This window comes from Rhinatrema bivittatum, chromosome 10 (genome assembly GCF_901001135.1).
Source record: "Rhinatrema bivittatum chromosome 10, aRhiBiv1.1, whole genome shotgun sequence".
In the NCBI taxonomy this organism is placed as follows: Eukaryota; Metazoa; Chordata; class Amphibia; order Gymnophiona; family Rhinatrematidae; genus Rhinatrema; species Rhinatrema bivittatum.
The window spans coordinates 111244359-111268428 of NC_042624.1; the positions used below are offsets into that span (position 1 = coordinate 111244359).

The 24070-nt window shown below is 42.7% G+C and overlaps 1 protein-coding gene across 1 annotated transcript in view; it reads left to right on the top strand.

The window, feature by feature from the left end:
- Positions 1-20287, top strand: part of LOC115100272 (calreticulin-like) — a 40608-nt gene extending 20321 nt beyond the window's left edge. The window contains 6 exon segments of the mRNA XM_029618648.1: positions 2630-2839; positions 4309-4422; positions 7277-7420; positions 17838-17930; positions 18960-19028; positions 19030-20287. Coding sequence (XP_029474508.1) covers positions 2630-2839; positions 4309-4422; positions 7277-7420; positions 17838-17930; positions 18960-19028; positions 19030-19224 — 825 coding nt within the window. The 3' untranslated portion in view covers positions 19225-20287.
- The last annotated feature ends 3783 nt before the right edge of the window (positions 20288-24070 follow it).

The following is a 24070-nucleotide window of genomic DNA, read 5'->3' on the forward strand; positions in this document are numbered from 1 at the left end:
TCGACACAGTCTACTCCTAAGGTCCGTGAGAACCATTCATCCTCGATCCTTCGGTGACCACCCCTCCCCCCCTGGGCCTTCGGGCTAGAAGGACGCCAGGGATCGGCCTGTGTTGATCTCCTCCAAGTTGTGGACTTCTGGATCTTCGTCCTCGTTGCCGGGGAAAAACCGGACCGAGCACCATGGGAAGTCTCAGAAGCACTGTCACCAGTCTTTGTCCTCGCATGGTGCCGGACTCGGGTTGGCCACGGCACTTGCCGCCTTGCCCCCAAAGTGGTCCCGACAAGAAGAGGTGCCATCCTCCCTTGGGTCTGGTGGCCTGAGGCTGTGCACACCGATTCCGGTGTTGGGCGCAGGCCCTCCTTGGCATCCCGAGGAAGGACTGGCCTCGCCTTTCCCCTCTCAGCCTGTCCTTTCATCGGAGGTTTTTGAGACAGAGTTAGAGCGTTGGGTGAACCTGGTGGTGGAATGCACTTTGCACAACAGGGAGCAGGTGCTTCTGCTACCAGTGCCGGTGCTGCCCTAGTGGCCAGTGCCCTCACGGATGTTGGTGCCTGTGCCCAGGTTGGAACCACTGTTGGACAGACTCGATGTCCTCCTCTGGGTCCTCCCGACGCAGTTATTGCTGGCACCCTGTGATCCCTCGGTGACCCATCAGGCTCCGAAGTGTAGAACTCTGGACACTGGATAATCTGTAGCATAGTCATTCAAGGCAGTGATCAGGGCACGTAGAAGGCAGGCGTAGTCAATCAAGGCAGTGGTCAAGGCACAGAGGAGGCAGGCGTGGTCAAGCGTAGCGGAGGTCCGGGGCTGGAGAGAAGCTGAAGAGTAGTCAGGCGTAGTGGAGGTCCGGGGCTGGAGAGAAGCTGAAGAGTAGTCAGGCGTAGCAGAGGTCAAATCCAATGAGTCAGTCCAACACATAGACGAAACAGGAACTAAGGAGAACAGGAACCGGGAACCACAGGAAAAACAGGAACACACGATGAGACGAATCTAGGATCAACATCGAGTACACGGAGTACGAGGAAACCTGTTGCAAAGGCAACGCTATGGAGTGAGGCCTGGGCTTTTATACGCTGAAGAGTCTGACATCAGCATCCGGGTCTGTGGCCAGGTTTCCGTCGCGGGCCCTTTAAAAGAATCAAGGATGCATGCGCCTAGGAAGGGGGCGCGGCGCTGATGGCGGCATCTCTCTGTGGGTCACACGGAGAGGCCCGACGAACAGGGACATCTTGGCTGGCAACACTGGGTGGCATGGAAGAGCCGGAGGGACCAGAGAGAACCCGAGGTTGGAGCTGGCAGCCCACTGCTGCCAGCGAAGAGGAGCCAGGAGCTGGAGTCTGAGAAAGTGAGAGGGCCGCGTGGCTGCTGTGGGCAGCACGCATAACAGTTGCTGTTGCAGGCTTCCACGAACACTGCTGCTGTTCCTCTCTGGGTTTGAATGTACTGATAGCATGGACAGAAACAGCAGCAGTGTTCATTGAAGAACTTGCTGGGGTGAGGAGAGAGAGGGAAGAGCAGTGGCGACCAGGAAGTGCGCAACACACTTGCTGATGCTTGGAGACACACTGGTGTGTCGCATAACACCGATTGAGAACTGCTGTCCTAGAGCACAGTCAGAGAGCTGTAAGTGATTGATGGGGAGGGATAAGAGATAAATGTTAAGGAGGTGAGATGGCTAGGGGGAAAATGCTGGGGGTGTGAGAGGATAAATGTGGGGAGAGATAAGGATGGGTTGAATACTTGGGAAGAACATGAGAAAGGGAGTGAATGTAGTATCTTCATTCCTTTCCCTGAAATCAACAAAGCAAACTTGGGCTGTCTGAGGTGATGGAAGAGAACCAGGGAATGGAGGTTCATGAGAATCATGTGTGAGGAGGGAATGTGTATGGGGGGGTGCAGGAGCACAATACATGGGAAAGGGGGTGCAAAAGAGCAGGTGGTAATGGAGTGGAAGAGAAAGCCAGAGAGGAAGGGTCTTTGTGAAAGAGACCCAGCAGTGGTGATGGTGGTGAAGAGAGCCAGAGATGGTTATAGGGGTGGGAGGAGGTGAGAGAGAGCTAGATCCAGAGATTAGAAAGAGGAAGGCTTTAAGAGAGAAAGAGGGGTGATGGGGGGTATGAGAGAGCCATAGGGTGTGATAGGAGACCATGTATGATAGAGAACCAAAGAGGATATTGAGGGTAGGGAAGGGAGAGTATGCAAGGGGATGACTGGGGGTGAGTGATGGGGAGAAGTATGAGAGGGGATTATTGGGGGTAAGAGGCAGAGTGGGATGAGGAAGACAAACTGAAGAAGATGGCAGAATGTGAGAGGAGGCGAGTAAAATGAAAGGGTTGAGAGAGGGTGAGAAAGTCAATGTGGGGATAATAATTATCAAAATCTCTGGGGGAAACTGTATGGCCTGAGTCCCATGGACCCATTCCCCGAGTCTTTAAGTACCTAGCTATGCCTCTGATATAAGTCCATTATGAAGAAAAACATTCCCTCAGATTTCATATAGAATTTGTGTGAAAATAGTAAGTTCAATGAAAGTGGCAAATAATCTAGAAAATATCAGTCTTTGGTGATGCAACATTATCAAATTCTGTGATGCCCCACTGTAAATGCAGCATTCTCTGTTTTGTAGGATGATGAATACACACATCTGTACACTCTGATTGTCCGTCCTGATAACTCCTATGAAGTAAAGATTGACAACGAGAAAGTAGAGTCTGGTAGTCTAGAAGAAGACTGGAATATGTTACCGGCCAAGAAAATCAAGGATCCAAATGCAAAGCAACCTGATGACTGGGATGAAAGAGAAAAGATTGATGATCCTGAAGACAAGAAACCAGAAGTGAGCCACTACTTAAACTGCTATTTAAATTACATTGTATTTGACATCATGACTATAATGCTGGCAAGTTCTGGTTATAAGAATTTGTTAGAAATATATTTTCTTACTGCAGGTGAAGGTTTATGGCACCAAATCCCATCCCAGTTCAGACTGAGCTGGAAACCTAAAGGATCAGGAGGAAACTGAAAAAAAATTAGCTTCAAAAACAAACTAGGTCCTGAATACACAGAGCAGTACTGTGATCTGAGGCATTTCACCTTAAAACAATGTTAGGATTTTCCAGCCAACAATCTTCAGCCTTCTTTTTATAAGAGGATTTTTTTTTTATATTTGGCTTTTCACACTTTTTGTCAGCACTTAAGTGGATTATATTCAGATAGGGAAATACAATCTAAGGGGGTCATTCATCAAAGTGCTATATGGCGTTTTCACATGCGAAAAGTACCTTTAACGCATGTGAAAACACCATAACACATGGTGCGATGCAAATTAGCAAAAGGGGAGGAGATTGGGGCGGGATTTCTGGCCAAGTGGGCCGCACAGCTTTAACGCGGATTTTAACTACACCTGCTGAGAGAGAGAGAGAGAGACAGACTAGCTATAAGGCCCTCATACTAGGTAGGTATTTATACATCTATAGGAGGCTACCTAGTATAGAGGTATAATACCTACCTAGTATGAGGGCCTTATAGCTAGGCGCTCGCTCTCTCTCTCTCCCCCCAGTGGTTTTAGGTAGGAATTGCAACAATTGTGGTACTGCAAAGTGCGAAAAAGTTATCGCAGTCTGCAGTAATACCTATGTGAAGCGCTAAGGTAGTGCACTTTGCGATAAACAGCCCATTACCATAAAACACACCCCTTTTCCTATCGCATGCAATATTTAGTGGATTTTGATAAATCCAGGCCTAAGTTTGTACCTGAGGCAATGGAGGGTAAAGTGACTTGCCCAAGGTCACAAGGAGTGACAGGGGGACTTGAACACTAGTCTCCTGGCTTGTAGCCCACTGTTCTAACCACTAGGCTACTCCTCCACTCTTATTTCTATGATTGTTTGGTTTGTTTGGGGAAAACACATCCTCAGAATATTAAAACATGGTTATAAAAATCTGCTTTCATGTCCGGCATTCAAAAAATATATAACATCATTAAAATCTAGGATCAAAATGCACATAACTTTTCAAGAAGTGGAAATAAGTAAATGCAGGATATACACTACAATAAATATTTAAAATTTATGAGCAGCATTCCTGGCCCCCAATAATAGGGACCGCCAAAAGTGTGGTACAGCTAATAGAAATGCAAAGATGCATGGCATGTATTGTTTTCTCAAATAAAGGATAAAAGTGGTAACTGTGATTTTCCATCAATACATATTAGTAAAGCATTTCTTTATGAGATACTGCTACTCAGGATTTTCATGCATGTTAAAAAAATGTTAATGTATCTGCCTTAACTAATACGCCTTGTAGGACTGGGAAGATGCAGAGCATATTCCTGACCCAGATGCCAAAAAGCCAGAGGACTGGGATGATGAAATGGATGGTGAATGGGAGTCACCAATGATAGTAAACACTAAGTACAAGGTATAGTTATTCACCATTTATTGGACATGGGAAAAGAAGATTGGGCTTACTGAAAAAGTTCAGTGTTTTCAAATTGGGGTCTGCTGCTCTGGGACAGTTCTATAATGAGGCAGGGTGAAGCGGCCACCATAGGCAGCAAAATTTTGGAGCAACAAAAAGTGCCTTCCAAAACACTCCTTGGGTGGCCACTTCACCTTGCCAATAGAGTGACTAGTGTGCCAGTCAAATTGGTTCTCCACATGCTGGTGCACATAGAAGTAAGGGCCCAGAGGAGATGTGAATGGCCACCATTGGTTGAGGAAAGGGAACAGAGACTGCGAGCCACCGCCAAAGGAAAGAAATAAATGCTGCAGACTGCTGGTGGTAGTCAATAAAGAAAATAAAGAGACCACCAGAGTCCAGGTTAGCGGCAGCCAAAGACATAGAAGAGATGCTGCTGGTGGCGTTGGAGAAAGCAAAAAAGAGGCTGCAAGCCACCACCAGAGCTCAGGCCGGCAGCGGTCAAAGTGTGGGAAGAGAGGCCACAAGCCAAAAAGAGACCGGTGGTGGCCAAGGCTGCTCATGGCGGCTAAGAAAGCAAAAAAAGGCCATGGACCACAGAGGAAGACAAAGAGAACACAGACTACTGCTAGAGCCCAGGATGGTGGCAGCTGAATAAGAAAAAAATGCACAATTGTGAGAGAGAGTGATTCCGCTTCTGAGTGTGAGACACAGATGGCAGTTTGCTCTTGTGTGTGTGAAAGAGAAAGATACAGCCTGCTTGTGTGTGTGTGTGTGTGTGTGTGTATTTGTATGAGAGAGGGAGGCAGTCTGCTTGTTTGTATGTATGAGAGAAAGCGATAGCCTTCCGGTATGTGTGGGTGAGAAAGAGGCAGCATGCTTGTGTGTATGACATAGAGGTAGCCTGCTAATGTTTGTGTGCATGTGTGTGTGAAAGAGGTAGCCTGCTTGTATGTATGTGTGAATGAGAGAGAGGCAACCTAGTTTGTGTCTATATGAGAAAGAGGCAGCCTGCTTGTGTGTGTGTATGAGAGAGGCAGCCTGCTTGTGTGTGTGTGTGTATGAGAGAGGCAGCCTGCTTGTGTGTGTGTGTAAGAAAGAGGTAGCCTGCTTGTGTGTATGAGAGTGGGAGGAAGGAGAAAGATTGTGCACCCTCCCTATCTCCAGTTAATCCATGCAATTTTAGGATGACTGGAAATCAAATATTCCCATGCATGGAAAGCAGAGAATTCTTTTTTAACCTTAGTAGTTTTAATTATTTGATGTGTCTCCCAAACACCAAAAATAATTTTCAAAACAGTAAATTAAAAGAATATATGTTTTTAATTATTGGATGTGCTATTCATCTGCTATTTTTAAGTATTTGTTCTTTTGTTTAGTATGGTTTAAATATTTTGTTTTATATTTCTTGCTTTTATTGTTTAATGTTTTATGAAGAATAGTAGTGTTTCTGTTTTTTGAATACAGTATCTGGCTTGTTGCAGTTTCCAATTCAGTTTTGTCTATATACTGTATCTCTCTTTATACTTTATGGTCTATTTATTCTATATTTGAGGGTTTGTCTGTGTTCTGCCTGTGTCAGACCGAGGTGAGGTATTTAGTTAAGGTATCGTTTTTGTGTAGGAATATATATATATATAGGAATATATATATATGGCTTGTTGAGTTTTCCTAATAGGAGGTATAGTGATGTTTTAGGGGTTGATGTAATATTTGCAGTGTTGCCTTTTCATGGTTTGTTTCAGTCTAGCAGTTAGTGCTATTTGGTATGGGAGGTGGGAGGCAGGTCTTAGAGTTCCTGGAGTGTGGCAGGGTTACCAGCTTCCTAGAAATATCCTTGACACCCTGCAACTCCTCTTGGAGCTATGACTCCTGCTTTCCCCCTTCCTCAGCATTTGAAATCACAGAAAGAGCCAGACTACAAAGACACCTCCCTTTGCCCCTCGATGACTTAATCTGTGCTATGCCTTTGGGAGGGGAGGGGATAGCGCCATCTCATCTCTCACCTCAGGCAACAGATTGCCTTGAGCCCATCCCTGTGCTGCTCGAAGTGCCTCATGCTGACTGTGTGGGAGAATTCAGCCTCATTGGAAGCTTCCATTCCATCTTTCCTTAGTTATCCACTGCAAGTTCTGTATTTGTTCAACTGTGCCATGAAAGGGAAAAAATACTGCTATTGATGGAGGATCCAGGAAGCTGTGATATTTTTAAAGTTTTCACTTTTAAAAACTTCTCCTGAAATTGACCTCATGGCTTAGTTGCAGTGTTTGCATTATGGTGATAGGGCTATCAGGAATCAAATCCATTGCTGAGATCATGTGCGGGAGATCTGGGGAAGGAATATGGCTACCACTAGAGGAGCATCCCCTACTGGCATTAGAATGATATCGACGGGATCCCTTTTTGGAGGAGGCTTCTCCTCCAGCTCTTATCAGCGAGGGAACATTTTTGCCCAGGTTAGTTGTCTGGGGAAGGGGTATAAAGAAGGAGAAAAAGGAGCAGGCAGCTCCCCTTTCCCACAGTATTATGGGGTGAGATTCTCTGTAGAAGTCTTATTGAAATGCAAAACAATTGAATGAGAGCATTATTTTTTCCAGTTTGACTACAAATTTGTTACTTTCTTGGATCACAGCTGGTGTTTCCAACTCTTCAATGTTAGCACATTTTACCCAAAGTTTTTAAGCTATTTTCTTTGTCCAAGAATTTATCGTGAAACTAATTTACCGTATTATAACTGAGTTCCAAGAATATTATATGTTCTACAGAATATAGATCCGCAAGCAGCATTTAGATAATATGCATATGATTAATACTATAAATTGGACTGAATACTAGCATTTTCTCCTGTGTTTAGGGTGAATGGAAACAAAAAGTGATTGACAACCCCAGTTTCCAGGGCCCATGGATTCACCCAGAGATTGACAATCCTGAGTATATTGCAGAAGTCAACGTTTATAAATTTGACAACATTGGTGTCATCGGCCTTGATCTCTGGCAAGTATGTAAACATATGTGTACATTACTGGTTAAAAAGAATTCTAGTCATAAAACAGTTATTTTAATTGAAAATTATCGATGTTTTTTAAGTGCAGTAGATGGACTTCTGTCATGGAGTGTGAGCCCTTGGCTGTGGCATAGTTGACACAGCCTAGCCAACAGCAGGTGGATACCCTTGAACTTGGATGAGGTCAAGGCTTCACCTATATCAGCCCTGTTCCCCGCAGGTTGAGCTCATGGGTTTCAAGGGCTGGCAGTAATAAGGAACTTCTTCATGATGTGCATAGTGTAAACTGATTGTTGAAATGGTAAAGAACAAACTTCTCAGTTTATAAAATTACCTATGTGGAACCATGTTAAAAGCCTTACTGAAATCCAAGTACACTACATCTAATGCCCTTAAATTGGTCAATTTGTTGCCCAGTCACCAGATCTTATAATATGTTGAAGTATGCAGCATTTGACACATGGAGACTTCCTATTCAAAATAAACTTTTAAGATGCGGTGACCAGAAATGCACATAGTACTCAGACTGCGGTCATAATATGGATTGACATAGAGGCATTATGATAGTCTCAATTTTCTTTTCTTTTCCAAATTATTTCCAGCATTCCAATTGCTTTTTTGACTGCTGCCACACACTGAGCTGAGAATTTCAATGTATTGTCTAGAGTGATTCCAAGATCTTTTTCCTGGATGGTAACGCCTAACATAGAATCCAACATTGTGTACTTATAGTTTGGAAATGTTGTTCCTATGTGCATTACTTTGCACTCGTCCATATTAAATTTCATCTGCCATTTAGATGCCCAGTTCCCCAATCTCACAAGAACCCTCTGCAGTTCCTCACAGTGTGCTTGTATTTTAACAACTGGAATAATTTTGTTTCATCTGCATATTTAATCACCTCACTCATAGCATCCTTTAACAGATCATTTATAAATGTTTTAAACAGCACCAGTCCCAGTACAAATTCATGGGGCACTCCACCATTTACATTTTGCCATTAGAAAAACTGACTTTCCCTGTACGTACCCAGATCAGTCCAGACTCCTGGGTTTTGCCTCCCTTCCAGCAGATGGAGACAGAGAAAACTTTCACAGCCACTGGCATATAACGAAACGTAGCACCTGTAGTCCGTCAGTATTTCTCTGTCTCCAGCAGATGGAGGAGGTACAAAACCTGCAGTCCTGAACCTTAAAAAAATAAAAAAAGGAGGAATCCATAATTTTCCTAGGAGTTTGTTCTCCTTTGGTCTCTCCCCGGAGGTTGTCAGGTCCTGGTGGGACAATCCTTCCCAGTCGAAGAGTTACACGGGCAGGGATTGGGCACTCCAACTTGCTCTTTAGACCACTTTGAAGATGAAAACTGATGGTCCAGTTCCCTCACCTCCTTGGAGCTCGGAAGAAGCCTGGACCATCTTTCAGATAAGCCTGTTCCGTTTTAGTCTTCTCTGCTGTGTAAAGTTATAAAAAAAAAAAAAAGAAAGAACTTAGTTAGAGCAGGGAACGGCAGCATTTAGCATTAGTCCCTCTTTGTTCTCCCCAGCGCTGGTGGTGCAGGGAGGCAGCTTGAGGTATGTTTTTTTTCTCTGGTTCTCCTGGTGGTCTGTTTGCAGCCGGTTCGAGCTTGCCATGTGATTAACGCAGCACTCAGCGATGCCACTGGACATGTGATGTGCTGAGTGTGGGGAGCTTACTGCCTGCCTCTCCTGTGAAGGTTCGGGGTCAAGTGGGGGGCTTACAGGATGAAGAACCCAAGAGTTCTTGAAAATCTCAATATCAACTGGACTAACTGGTAGACTAATTTGAAAAACTGTTTTTTCCCTTGCGTGAGCATGTTTTAAAATCTGCCTATATACAGGCGCAAAAGCTACTAAATCCCTAGAGGAAATACACGCGAGACATTTACTTGAGCCGCCTCTTAAGATTACACGCACAAATACGGCAGGAGGATTTAAATGAGATGCACGTACTTGTGCACACAATATAAAATTGCAGCGTGTCTCCGCATGTGCACCAGTATGCACGTTTATGGGCTTACGCGCATTCCTTTTAAAATTAGCTAGTTAATGAGCAAGGAGAGATTCTCACATTAAGAGAAATTATGCAGCTCTTGGAAGCAATTACACCACTATGACGCAACTATAATCAATCTGCCCAAAAGTGTAATGCTGATATTATGCTGGAAACCAATCATACAATCTTTTATAAACCCATGCCAACACTCAATCATACTTTAACAAAAAATCTATGTATGTAACTATCAAATTAAAACCTGATTCTGATAAGAACTAATTGATACAAAGTTTGAGTGTGTAAAAAGGGGATAAACAATATAGTAACAGATAGTAATTATGATTTTGTGTGAGTTATTTTTTAAACGATCAAACAGCTGTATAGTTACCAAACCACCCATTCTATAAATCCAGCCCAAACTGGCACTGGATCAGGGAGGCTGCCCTCCATAATGGTGCATAAAATGTATATTTTATAATAATGAAATGTTTGAGTAGAGAGAGTCATCCATTTGGTCCCCAATGTCTCCACCCAAAAAGATAATAAAAATTATCCCAGGACAAGCAGGATGCTAGTCCTCACATATGGGTGACGTCATTCACGGAGCCCTTAAGCGGGAAAAACTTCTGGCAAGTTTCTAGAAGCTTTTGGTTTGGCTGCCTGAGGCTACTGAGCATGCCCGGCATGCCATGATATTCCCTGCCACAGGGGTCTCACTCCAGTCTTCTTTTTTCCGCGCTGCTGACTGCATCGCGTTCTTCTTAGGAGCCTGTGATTACCTCACAACGTCAAAAGTTTTTTTTTTATAACTTTTTTCACCCTACCGGGTCTCATTCGGTTTGTCACCGGCTGGTGACAAACACCATAACTTTTTCTTCAAAAAAGAAACACCGATCGAAGGATGTCGACCGACAGAACTTCAGGGTTCAAAAAATGTCCGGCCTGCAACCGGACTATGTCAATTACAGATCCGCACGTCGAGTGCGTTCACTGCCTGGGAAAGGACCATAACATCGCGGCCTGTACCCAGTGCCAAGAAATGACGGCGAAAGGTAGGAAACTCAGATACGAAAAGATGGCTCAAATTTTTCAAATTAAAACGCCGCCATCACCGATAACTTCCTCCAAATCCTCGCCGACCGGCGTAACAAAAAAGTTATTGTTAACCAAACGCCTCGCCGAAGGATCGGGGGACGCCTCCTCGCCTACCCCGTCGACATCGTCGACAAAATCGGCGTCTGAAATTCATCCGCCACATAAGCACCGAAGACATCATGTAAGTCCTCCACTTCCACCGCCAGAGGAACCGGTGCCTAAACGCCGAAAAAAGTCATCGACCAGCGTTACAGAATCGCTGCCATCGACATCAGTATCTGACTTACAGGCTTTAATCAAGCAAATAGTTACTGATGTCTTCAAGGAAAATATGCCGGCGTCTTCGCCGATTCCGACCTCAGTGTCGATGCCGACCACCGAGTCGATGCCGACTTTACAGTCGATGCCAGCCATCGGGCCGATGCCGAACGACCAGTCGATGCCGACTATACAGTCGATGGCACCATCGATTTCGATGCCGATGCCACCATCCACCTCCATGACTCTACAATCATCGACGTCGATTTCGATGCCGATGCCACCATCCACCTCCGTGGCTCTACAACCATCGACCTCGATGACGATGCCGATATCAACGATCCTGACCGGCTCAGATACTACACGGGCTATCGATTCCATATCAATAGCCTCATCGTTGATCCCGCTGCAGCCATCGATAGCATCGATGACCTCTGCATCCTCATGGATTCCTAGGCCTATTTCTTCATCTACAGTGGCACCTCACTATACAATAGCTTCAACTGCACCTCCTGTACACGGTCTAATTCCTGTCTCAAAAAAGGCACCAGGGAAGTTTAAACACACATCCAAGCCTGTCCCTGACAGATCTACTGAAAGGAAACTACATGCACTCCTCACGAAGCGATACCAGGATCTCTTGGCCTCCCTGCCTGTTGGATCTGAAGAAGAGGAAGAAATAGAGAGGGAGATGGAAGTAAGTGATACTTCCCCTGATCATCAGGATCCCTTGCAGGGCACATCTGAGATGTCCCCATCTAGAGTACAAATTTCTCAAAAATACAAGCCCATATCAGATACATGGTCAGATACACAATCTGACCATTCTTCGGAGGAATTTCTATCTGAACATACTCCTCCTCAAGCAAAGAAACAGTCCCCTCCAGAGGACTTATCGTTCTCAGCATTCATCCAGGAGATGTCAGAATCTATTCCTTTTCAACTTCAAACAGAAAAGGACGAAAGACAACAAACACTGGAAATCTTACAATTCGTAGATTCCCCAAAGCATAATATGGCTATTCCAGTACATGAGGTGTTGCTGCAGCTCCAACAAAGAATCTGGGAGCACCCTTGCACAACTCCTGGAGTCAACAGAAGGGTGGACTCTACCTATCTAGTCCAAACTGCACCAGGATTTGAAAAAACGCAGCTTCCTCACAATTCCCTAGTAGTGGAATCTGCCCAAAAGAAGTCACGAAGATCCAGAACGCATGCCTCTATTCCCCCTGGAAAGGATAACAGGTTTCTAGACCTCATCGGCAGAAAGATTTATCAAGGGGCTATGCTCAATTCCAGAATTGCTGCTTATCAACTATACATGACGCAGCACCAACGGAATTTATGGAAGCAAATAGAGGACTTTATACCTTCCCTGCCTCAGTCTCAACAGGAGGCAGCTCAACAGATTGTTCAAAAGGGCTTAGATGCTGGAAAGCATGAGGTTCGAGCAGCATACGACGCCTTTGAAACCTCTGCTAGAACTGCAGCATCTGGAATCTCTGCAAGAAGGTGGGCCTGGCTTAAAGCTTCGGACTTGCGTCCAGAAGTTCAGGACAAATTGGTGGACTTGCCGTGTCAGGGTGACAATTTGTTCGGCACAAAAGTGCAAGACGCTGTAGCACAACTTAGAGATCACTCTGAGACTTTGAAACAGCTCTCCTCTTTGTCACAGGACACATCATCTCATCCTCCACGTAGGCCGCCCCGTAGAGACACAAAGCGTCCATTCTACAGGCCAAGGAGATATTATCCACAAAACACCAGACCACGGCCTGCGAGAACTCAACAGCGTCCTCAACAGCGACAGCAAAGAGCCGCACGGCCTCAGCCACCACCTCAAACAACTTCAACCTCTGGTTTTTGAAACCCGTTCCAGAGAACACTGCCAACTACCAAACCCTCATCCACACTTACCAGTTGGGGGAAGAATTTCCCAATTTTACACACAATGGGAAAATATTACAACAGATCAGTGGGTCTTATCAATAGTTCGTCAAGGTTACCAACTAGACTTCACATCTCCCCCTCAGGAGTTTCCACCAATAAACTCCTATCTAGACAACAATCCTCAATTACAAGAAGAATTATCTGCTCTTCTGACAGCAAGAGCTGTGGAACATGTACCACAAAATCAGAAGGGAAGAGGATTCTATTCCCGGTATTTCCTCATTCCAAAGAAAACCGGAGGCCTACGTCCCATTCTAGATCTCAGAAATCTCAACAAATTTCTCAGGAAAGAAAAATTCAGGATGGTATCATTAGGAACCATGCTTCCACTCATACAACAAGGAGATTGGCTTTGTTCTCTGGATCTTCAAGACGCCTACACTCACGTTCCAATCTTCCCACCACATCGCAAATACCTCAGATTCAAGGTGGGAAATCAACATTTCCAATACAGAGTCTTGCCGTTCGGCCTAGCCTCAGCTCCACGAGTATTCACCAAATGTCTAGCTGTGGTGGCAGGACATTTGCACAAACAAGGTGTTCATGTGTTCCCTTATCTCGACGATTGGCTCATAAAAAGTCAGTCACAGCAAGGAGCAGTAACTTCTCTTCATTGCACAATACAGTTACTACACAAGTTGGGATTCCTCATCAATTATCAAAAATCCCACCTGCACCCATCTCATTTACTCCAATATATAGGTGCAGAATTAAACACAAACCTAGCACAAGCTTTTCTTCCAAAGGACCGTGCACACACGCTGTCCCAGCTGGCGTACTACATATCACTTCAACCACAAGTGACAGCTCATCAGTTTCTAATCCTGCTAGGCCACATGGCTTCCACGGTTCACGTCACTCCTATGGCACGACTTGCCATGAGACTCACCCAATGGACTCTACGATCTCAGTGGATCCAAGCCATTCAACCGCTATATTATCAAGTCAAGGTAACCCACCAACTTCGAGCCTCGCTGCAATGGTGGACGATCAAGGACAATTTACGCAAGGGCCTACCATTCCAAAAACCGATCCCACAGATAACATTAACTACAGATGCATCCACCTTGGGGTGGGGAGCTCATCTTCACACTCTTCAAACTCAAGGAACTTGGACAAAACTCGAAGCCACATATCAAATCAATTTTCTAGAACTTCGAGCTATACGTTATGCTCTGCATGCGTTCAAGGACTGCCTTTCACACAAGACTGTGCTAATCCAAACAGACAATACGGTAGCCATGTGGTACATCAACAAACAAGGAGGTACGGGTTCGTATCTCCTCTGTCAGGAAGCAGCACAGATTTGGGACTGGGCCCTTCACCACTCAATGTTCCTGCAGGCCACTTATCTAGCGGGGATTCAAAATGTCCTAGCAGACCGACTCAGTCGCCAGTTCCAGCCGCACGAGTGGTCTCTGAATCCCTCCATTGCGACCAAGATCTTCCAACGGTGGGGACAACCATCAACAGATCTCTTCGCGTCGCATCTGAACCACAAGGTACACAACTTCTGTTCTCTGCACAAACAGAAGAACCACCCAGCCAAGGACGCCTTTGCTCGCCCTTGGAACTCCGGCCTACTATATGCATATCCTCCAATACCGCTTATCACCAAGACGTTGGTGAAGCTACAACAGGACAAGGGGACCATGATACTCATAGCCCCTTATTGGCCTCGACAAGTATGGTTTCCCACACTGCTAGACCTGTCAGTCAAGGATCCAATTCGCCTGGGAGTAGTTCCCGATCTCATCACTCAGGATCAGGGTCGATTGCGTCATCCCAATCTTCAATCCCTATCCCTGACAGCATGGATGTTGAAAGCTTAATCCTACAATCCCTTAATCTTTCAACTAATGTTTCTCAGGTACTTATAGCTTCCCGAAAACCTTCCACACGACGCAATTATTCTTACAAGTGGAAACGGTTCACTTTTTGGTGCAAGCAGAACCATATAGATCCTTTCACTTGCCCCACTACTTCTCTTTTAGACTATTTGTACCATCTTTCAGACTCTGGTCTTCAGACATCATCAATCAGGGTACATCTCAGCGCAATCTCAGCTTATCATAATAAGATAGGAGAGGCACCTATATCCACACAACCTCTCGTCACTAGGTTCATGAGAGGTCTCACTCACCTTAAGCCACCAATTCGGCCCCCAGCTACACAATGGGACCTGAATCTGGTTTTAACAAGGTTAATGCATTCTCCGTTCGAACCCATAGATTCCTGTGACCTTAAATTTCTCACGTGGAAAACTATTTTCCTCGTAGCCATCACATCAGCTAGGAGGGTTAGTGAGTTGCAAGCACTGGTCACATACGAACCTTACACAAAGTTTCTCCATGACAGAGTGGTTCTCCGAACACATCCAAAATTCCTTCCTAAGGTAGTTACGGAATTCCACTTAAATCAAACGATAGTTCTACCCACATTCTTTCCAAGGCCTCACTCTCACCAAGGGGAAAGAGCTTTACACACTTTGGACTGTAAACGTGCATTGTCCTTTTATTTGAATCGCACTACATCCCTTAGAAAATCCAATCAGCTTTTTGTCTCTTATGATCCAAATAAGCCAGGTAAAGCAGTGGGAAAACATACTCTATCCAATTGGTTAGCAGATTGCATACAATTCTGCTACGAAAAAGCAGGCCTTCCTCTCCAAGGGCGAGTAAAGGCACATTCAGTAAGAGCCATGTCAACTTCAGTAGCACATTTTCGTTCAGTGCCAATTATTGACATTTGTAAAGCAGCAACATGGAGTTCCCTTCACACCTTTGCAGCTCATTACTGTTTGGATAAGGAAGGAAGACAGGATTCTGCCTATGGACAATCTGTCTTAAAGAACTTGTTTCCAGTTTAATCCCAACTCCTTCTACATCCATCCTGCTATATTCTTCGGCTGACTCATTTCTTCAACAAAGCATTCCGGTTACCTGCATGGACAATGACTCAGCCTCTAGCTTGCTAATCACCCATATGTGAGGACTAGCATCCTGCTTGTCCTGGGATAAAGCAAAATTGCTTACCTTGTAATAGGTGTTATCCCAGGACAGCAGGATGTAGTCCTCACGGAACCCACCCGCCACCCCGCGGAGTTGGGCATCAGACTTTATTATTTTATTTTGCTAACGCTTATTGCTACATACAAGACTGGAGTGAGACCCCTGTGGCAGGGAATATCATGGCATGCCGGGCATGCTCAGTAGCCTCAGGCAGCCAAACCAAAAGCTTCTAGAAACTTGCCAGAAGTTTTTCCCGCTTAAGGGCTCCGTGAATGACGTCACCCATATGTGAGGACTACATCCTGCTGTCCTGGGATAACACCTATTACAAGGTAAGCAATTTTGCTTTACCAGTCCTGGACTTGGTAGTTTTTAACATAAAAAAAAATAAAACATTGATGTTTAGAATAACCATTCAAATGAATATTTAAGTCATTCACGTTGTGTTCTGATCCAGTACATCAAACATAACAAAACTGCAGTTTAGTGAACAATAAAAGAAAGCACCTAGATGAATAATGAAACAGACAAGCTCCATATTTCAAGCACTATATGAGAGGGCATAGCAAAAAAAATAGTGCGAAAAAAAAGTAACCTGGCAGATGCCATTTTTAAGGTGTCAGTAAAAAGACATGCAAGAGTTGACCCATGGTTGTTTGGGGATAATTTCTGACCATTGCGCTTAGGCTTGGGGGATTGCTCTGCCCACATAACAGGAATGGACTGCTTTGTAAGCTCTTTTGTTATTAAATAAAGTAAGACACATGACAAAAATAGCAGAAAAATGAACAGTTAAGTACTCAGTCCTAGACGTTCCAGCAGAACACAACCCTTGTGCTCATCTCCAGACCCTGTTTTTTCTTACTTACAAACAACTAACCTTTCTCAAATACTTTAAGCTTCTATTCTGAGAAATTTCAAAGATGTGCAAAAGTTACGCTCAGGAGTAAATATCTGCAGGACAGTGCCACATGCATCCTGAGTAAACACAAATGCCTCTTCAGCAATGTAAAACAAATATTGATATGGTTGAGAAATGTTGTAGAACTGAGATATGTGGATTTTTATTTATTATGTCTATCTTCCTGTTTCCTGTTTGATCCCCCCCTTTGCCTCATTTTCCTTGTCCAGTTAAGAGGCAAGTATAACAGAATAAGACCGATCTCCATAGGTTTAGGACTCTACAATCCAATGTAAAAATTAAAATATGCCCTTTGAACTATGCCCGACTCAGGCAGAGTTTCGCCCAATCACGGGGCTGCATCAGGGGCTTCCATTTAAAGTAACAAAAATTACAATCTTCAGGACACCAATTAGGAAATCCACAAGATGTTTAGCTTAATTTTTATGCAAGTTATTTAAAAATCTGGTGCAACATCAGTCTTCTTAAATGCATATCAGCACTCAGAGCTGTTTCAATCTATTATCATGGTGACGCAGTCCCATGATTGGGCAAAACTCGACCTGAATTGGGCATAGTTCAGAGGGCATATTTTAATTTCCACATTGGATTGTTCAACTAATAAAGGAGTCCTAAAACTAAGCAATGCATTAGTTTGACATCTGTGTAACTTTACTGCTGCTCCAGATGAGGAGCAAATCTGTAGATCTCAAGTTTTAGGGTTTACAGGACAGGGTGAGGGGTCTGGGTCAACTGGGAGGCATGGAGGATGAAGAATCAGAGGGGTCTGGAAGACCTCAATATTAACTGGGCAAACTGGTGGACTAATTGGAAAAAGTGGATTGTCCCTCGCGTGAGCATGTTTTAAAATCCGCTTACATACATGCGTAAAAGCCAACAAAGTCCTATGGAAGACACGCACGCTAGCTGTGCTCGTGTAACCTCTTAAAATTACGTGTGGTTGGTGTATTTAAAAACACATGCACCCAAGTGCGTGCACAATTTAAAATTCCAGTGTATCTTCGCTTGCGTGCATAAGGGCACATGCGCGTTTGTTTGAAAATTAGCCTGAATATGTACATCCTTGCTTGAAGAAGACTGAACTTTACATTTTATTTGGGATAGGCTCAAGTGAGCCATGCATGAGCAGATTATTCCAGTAATGCCCATATACATTCCCACAGGTGAAGTCTGGTACAATCTTTGATAATTTCCTCATTACTAATGATGAAAAGCTTGCTGAAGAAATTGGAAATGAAACCTGGGGAGTAACAAAGGTAAGCAGACCCACCTTACTCAGTGAACATCCAGTCCAAACATTATAACTAAGAAGTTATCCTGCTAAATGAAAATTTGGCCACGTATCTGGCTAAATTCTAGCTGGATAACTATTTGTCCTATTAGAATTTGATTGGATAAGTGAGGAGCATTCCAGAGAGGAGCTGAGTTAGCTGGATAAGTTATCCAGCTAACTCAGATATTCAGGGTTAGCCATATCACTTATCTGGCTAACTCTTGTTGTCCTGTACAGCTGTCCTAAAATTATCCATATAAACGTATCTGGCTAATTTTAAGATAGTTGGCTATATTCAGTGATGCGACTGCAACAACACTATTTAGCCAGATACGTTTTTTTTGGCTAACTAGCAGAGCCACACAGCGGCTGAATATGGGCCACCTAGTGACCAGATTTAGGATCTAGGGTTGCAGGGTTCTGCAAAGAGCCCTGGTACATGGTCCTCCAGCCAAAAACTGTCACTGTACTGACAGATCTGCTTGAGTTGGGAGGGTATGTAAAGTTGTGGAAAAACCCAACTCTGGTTCTGAATGAATAGAAGCCCAAAGAATCACGAGGAAACTTCAAGGTCCCCAAAATAAGTTGGCCTGTGTGAGCTAAAGAGCCTTGTTGGACGCTGACAGCTATCAGTCGCTGCCATGATTCTGCCATCTTTTCCTCTTCCTACAATGCTGAGAGGGTGAATTCCAGACTGTCAGCTGCTGGACAGATTTGTCAACTGGTGAAGGCCAAAGTTAGATGCATAGTTGAAAGGACAAACACAGATGAAAAGTATTGAAGTGCAAGGAGGATTCTGCCCATATTTTAAAATCACCTCCATACCTTTAAACTTTAAGTCTTGCTCACTGCATGCCCTCTTTCAAGATAACTTGAAAAAATATGGCTTTGAATTAAAATCTAAAAATCAAGTTGAATTAGTTAAAACATGAAAATGCAATGCATCACTTTGCATTATTCTTGTTGGTTCATGGTGTTTGCTTTTTAAGATTCCTATTTTAATGTATGTTAGGATGGAGAAAAGAAAATGAAAGAAAAACAGGAAGAAGAAGAAAAGAAAATGAAAGAAAAACAGGAAGAAGAAGAAAAAAAAACAGGATGAGGAGGAGAAAAAAACAAAGTCTACCGAGAAAGATGAGGAGGATGAAGACAAAGATGCAGAGAAAAAGGAAGAAGAAGAGAAAGAGGATGAGAAAATAGAAGAGAAGGGGGAGGAGGAGGAGGAGGCGGAGGCTGAAGAGGAAGAAATAGAGTCAACACCTAAAGATGAATTGTAATACAACTAAAAAGGAGCAGTGGTGACCCCACAGCCTCGCATGTATTTTTCAGTGAGTATGTCCAGAGTCTGCAGAGTGTTCAGCTCTACACTTTGATGGAATACCTGATGCAGATTTCAGAAGGACTGGCAAAGTCACTTACAACTGTGGGGCTTGATATACTAAAAGATTTTTCCCATTTTGAGTTTATGGGAAAAACACTTAGTACATATGGAATAATATGTTAGGGACAGCTTGAACTTAGGTCTGCTTTGTCATTATAGTCTGTTTTTAAATTCTGGTTTGAAAATTACTAGCATTTCACTTTCTGGCTTTCATTCCAAAGAGGTAAGTGATGCAGTTCCTGTTTTTTTTTTTGTTTGTTTGTTTGTTTTTTAATGCTTGGGTACTTCACAAAGCAAACATGACCTGAAACATAAACATAATCAAAAGTATAAATAAGTGCAAATGTCTGAAAAAAATCCTTGCTACCGATGTGCTTTGCGAACACTTCTTGGTTACCCTTATTTTTGTTGAGGATTACATCATATTACATTATTGGTGTGTGTGTGTGTAATTTATAATGAAGTCTATTCCACTGTAGCAGTGCCACAAGGGGCACACAGTACTAGGTAGTACAACATCTGAGAATATGTTGTTTGAAAATTATGTCTAATGAATGTTTGTAGAGACCTTTTCTTATTTTAGAAGAAGTTCATTCCTGCTTCAGAGGCGTATTCACTAAAGCGCAGTTAACCATGCTAACATTAATGCAGATAACTTGTATGTTATTTAGCGGATTGGCCCCACTGGAAATAATGCAACCTGTGGCAACTAATATGCACATTGTCCTGTTGTAACATTAGCACAGGTTACCACATTTTAGTGAATATGCCTCTGGAATCCATTTCCAGTGTGAAGAATTGCACTGCTGTACATCCACAAACAATTGTATGAATAGTTAGTTTCTTTTTTCTACATATTTTTTGTACAATAATTGTTGGACATGGGATATGTCATGCACAGCATCTAGGAAAGAAATGTACATGTACAGTCTTAAATAAAAAAAAGGGCAGAAAAATTACCACTATAGTATTTTGGGTTGTATTACTTCTTTTTTTTTTTTTTTTTTTTTTTATTCTTTATTTGTCTGATTTTCAAATTACAAAAGAGTAAATATTTTGCAAATACAGAAATCAAAATGGAAGTCAAGATAATAAAACATTCTTGAAATTAGCTTAAACAAATAATAAATCAAAGATTTCCATTATATATCCATAAATCAATATAGTATAAGTTCAAGACAGATCCGAAATATACTGAGAGATATTCAAGATTAAACAATTATATATAGAAATGGAAATTTGCACGACCAGGTACATTTATTATATATTTTTGGGAGAAGAGGTGGTAGGGACTTTTGATTGAATGAAGGATTTTAATTGATCCACAGTGAAAAATATATATACCTCAGACCCCCTCTTTACCCTACATTTACAAGGAAATTTTAACATGAAGGTATAACCTAATGAAATTACTTCTTGACTTAGAGCCATTGTTTTACTTCTTCAAAATCTTTTTTATTCATTATTTATTTATTTTATTTAATGAGTACACAAGAACACAATTAGTACCCACAATTAGTGGGTACTAATTGTGTTCTTTTGCATGCAGAACCTGATACATTAAGAATATATTAGTTCCTCATTCATAAGATTTTTTTTTATCAAACTATAAACAAATCTAATCACTATCTCCAAAGTACTTTATTTCAGTGAAAGTTGTTACAGATATATTCTTGTCCTTGCCTGTTTCCTGTAATGTCCAAACATAGTGGTGCACATGGTAGTAGTTTCTTGATTTTGCATATAAGGAACAGAAGATTTTCTTCACTGCATTTCATTGCTGCATTGCAAAAAATGTGATTTTATATGCTGGCAGTGCTTATAACAAAACATATTATTTTTGGCCTTACCCCAATTTTATTTCCTTGTGGATCACCAGATGGCATTCCTAGGTGCAACATCAACTTTATTTATACTCCATCCTTCCAATTAAAACTGAAGACGAAATTGAAGAAATAATACATTATATGTATTTCACAGTAAATAAACAGTACCAAAAAACTAATACAGTAATTAAAATCCTATTTCATATAATAAAATGAATGAGAAATCATATCATAAAACAACTTTAAAAATCTCAAATTTCATAATCAGACTAAAGTAATCCCCAAAGGACCATAAATTTTTACCTCCAGATAATCAAAGTAATCATAATAACTCGCAGGTTAAAGCACAGCTTCAGCCAAGGCCAGTTCTTCCATTAAGCAAACTAGGTAATTGCCTAAGGTGCCAAAATATTGGGGGATGGCAATAGCTCTGCAAACCTCTAGGTGCCCTCTATCTACTTTTAAGGCACAGCACCACAAGAGAGGAGTGAACGGATGCTGGATAGATATGATGAGGGGGGAGGAGGAGGAGACAGAGAGGAAGTTGGGTGGGTGGGAGAGATGTGGAGGAAGGATGCTGGGTGGATGAAAGGAGAGAGACAGGATTCTGGGCAGGTAAGAGGTAGAGAGGATGATGGGCATTGCTAAAAGGGGGCAAAGAGATTGGGGTAATTCTGGTATGCTGAGCAGGGTATGAAGGGAGAAAGAGGAGGATGCTGGAAAGAGAAGAAACAGATGTTGGACAGGGGGATTGAGAGAAGGGATGCTGAGCCTGTGGACAAGAGGGCAAAGGGATGGGGATGTAAGACTTGGCAGAGGGTGAGAGGAGAATAAGAGAGGGATGCCGTGCCAGAATTTCTGCTGATAGGCAGATGTGTAAGAGGAAGGGTGCAAGATTGATGGTTCACTTAGGGTGTCTAATAACAATACACAATAACAAAAACACCTGGTACTCACCAGAACTAAAAAAACTTAAACGCGCCTTCAGAAAAATCGAAAAAAAAATGGCAGATATATCACACCCCCAACCTTCTCTCCACAAATAGAACCACTCTACACAACTATAGAACAGCTATCCTCAATGCAAATTGTGACTACTACTCGAAGAAAATACACGATTTCCAATTCAACCCAAAAGCCCTCTTCTCATGTGTTGCCAACCTCACTAAAATATCTCCATCCGCTATATCTGACAAAGAGTCCAAAACAAAATGCAGCGAACTAGCCCTCTTCTTCAAAGATAAAATCATCAAAATAATGGCCAAGTTCCCCCCCACCACAGCAAATAAAATCTCTCTCCCCAAAATCCCAGGCGCTATCTTAGAAGAATTTGAGACTATATCCTCCTCCAATATAGAGTCAATCATACGTAAACTTAACCCCGCATCACACCCAGCTGACGCAATACTAGTAAAAGCACTAAAATCCATCCCAAACATTATAGCCAAACCCATCGCGGACATCATCAACACATCCATAACCTAGGGACATGTACCGACTGACATAAAAGGAGCCTTAGTCAAACCCATATATAAAAAAAAACCCAACTCAACCCCGCTGAACTCAACTTCTGACCCATATCAATCCTCCCTTTCCTTGCCAAGCTCCTTGAAAAAGTAGTAAACAAGCAACTAAATGAGCACCTTGAGAAACACAATGTGCTACACCCTTCCCAATTCGGCTTCTGCAAATTCTTCAGCACTGAAACACTATTCCCTGTACATACCCGGATCAGTCCAGATTCCTGGGTTCTGTCCACTCACCAGGAGATGGAGGCAGAAAAAGTTCCAAACTGACTCCGCCCCTTCCGTGAGGTGCACCTACAGTACGTCAGTATTTTTCTGCCTCCAGCAGATGGTGGAGGTGCAAAACTTACAGTCCAGTTCTTCGTCAGTTAGTTTAAAAAAAAAAAAGTTTTCTGATGTAATATTTAACATTTCTTTTAGTATTTCTGTTATCAACATCAGTCGAATCTATAACTAAAAGTGCTAACCCAAGAACTACATTCCCTCTTGCAGTTCAACTAGTCCCAACAAATCATCAAGGGAAGGGATTTTATTCCAGATACTTTCTGATCCCAAAGAAAACGAGATATATGACCAATCTTAACTCTTAAGAGATTTGAATGCTTTTCTAAAGAAAGAGAAATTATGAATGAACTCATTGGGTACAATCCTCCTACTCCTTCAACAGCAAGACTGGTTGACCTTGTTAGACCTGAAGGACACTCATGTCCATATCCAAACCTTGCTCTGGGACAAAGCATGCATCCCTTACAACTAGAAACAATATTGATAACGGAATGAGAAGTGCACATTGACTTTGTATGCACACAAAGAATTTGGACAAAGCAAAAGTCAACCCTTCACGTCAATATTTAAAAAGTAAGAGCGATCTATAATGGCCTTTGGGTGTTCAAATGTTGCCTGCAGAACAGAACTGGACAGATTCGGTCAGACAATCAGTTAACAATGTTTTTTGTCAACAAACAAGGGATTACAGGTTCTTACCAACTTTGCAAAGAAGCACTGAACATTTAGAAATTAGCACTAGAAAAGAAAATGCAAATCTCAGCAATCTATCTTTCAGGGAAAGACAATATCCTAACAGACAGGTTGAGCCATCAACTTCAATAACACGAGTGGTCACTCAACAACAACACCCTATAGTACCTCTTCAGGCTTTGAGGACACCGATAATAGACCTCTTCACACCACTATTCAATCACAAACTACAGCAGTATTGTTCCAAAAGACCAACTAATCAACCAAGCACTGCTGATAAATGCATTTATCATTCCTTGGAAAAAAGGCCTGTGATATACATTTTGACTAATTCACTAAATAGCAAAGACAATTCTCAAATTGAGAAAAGACAAGGGAACAATGTTTCTAATAGCTCCATTTTGGCCATGCC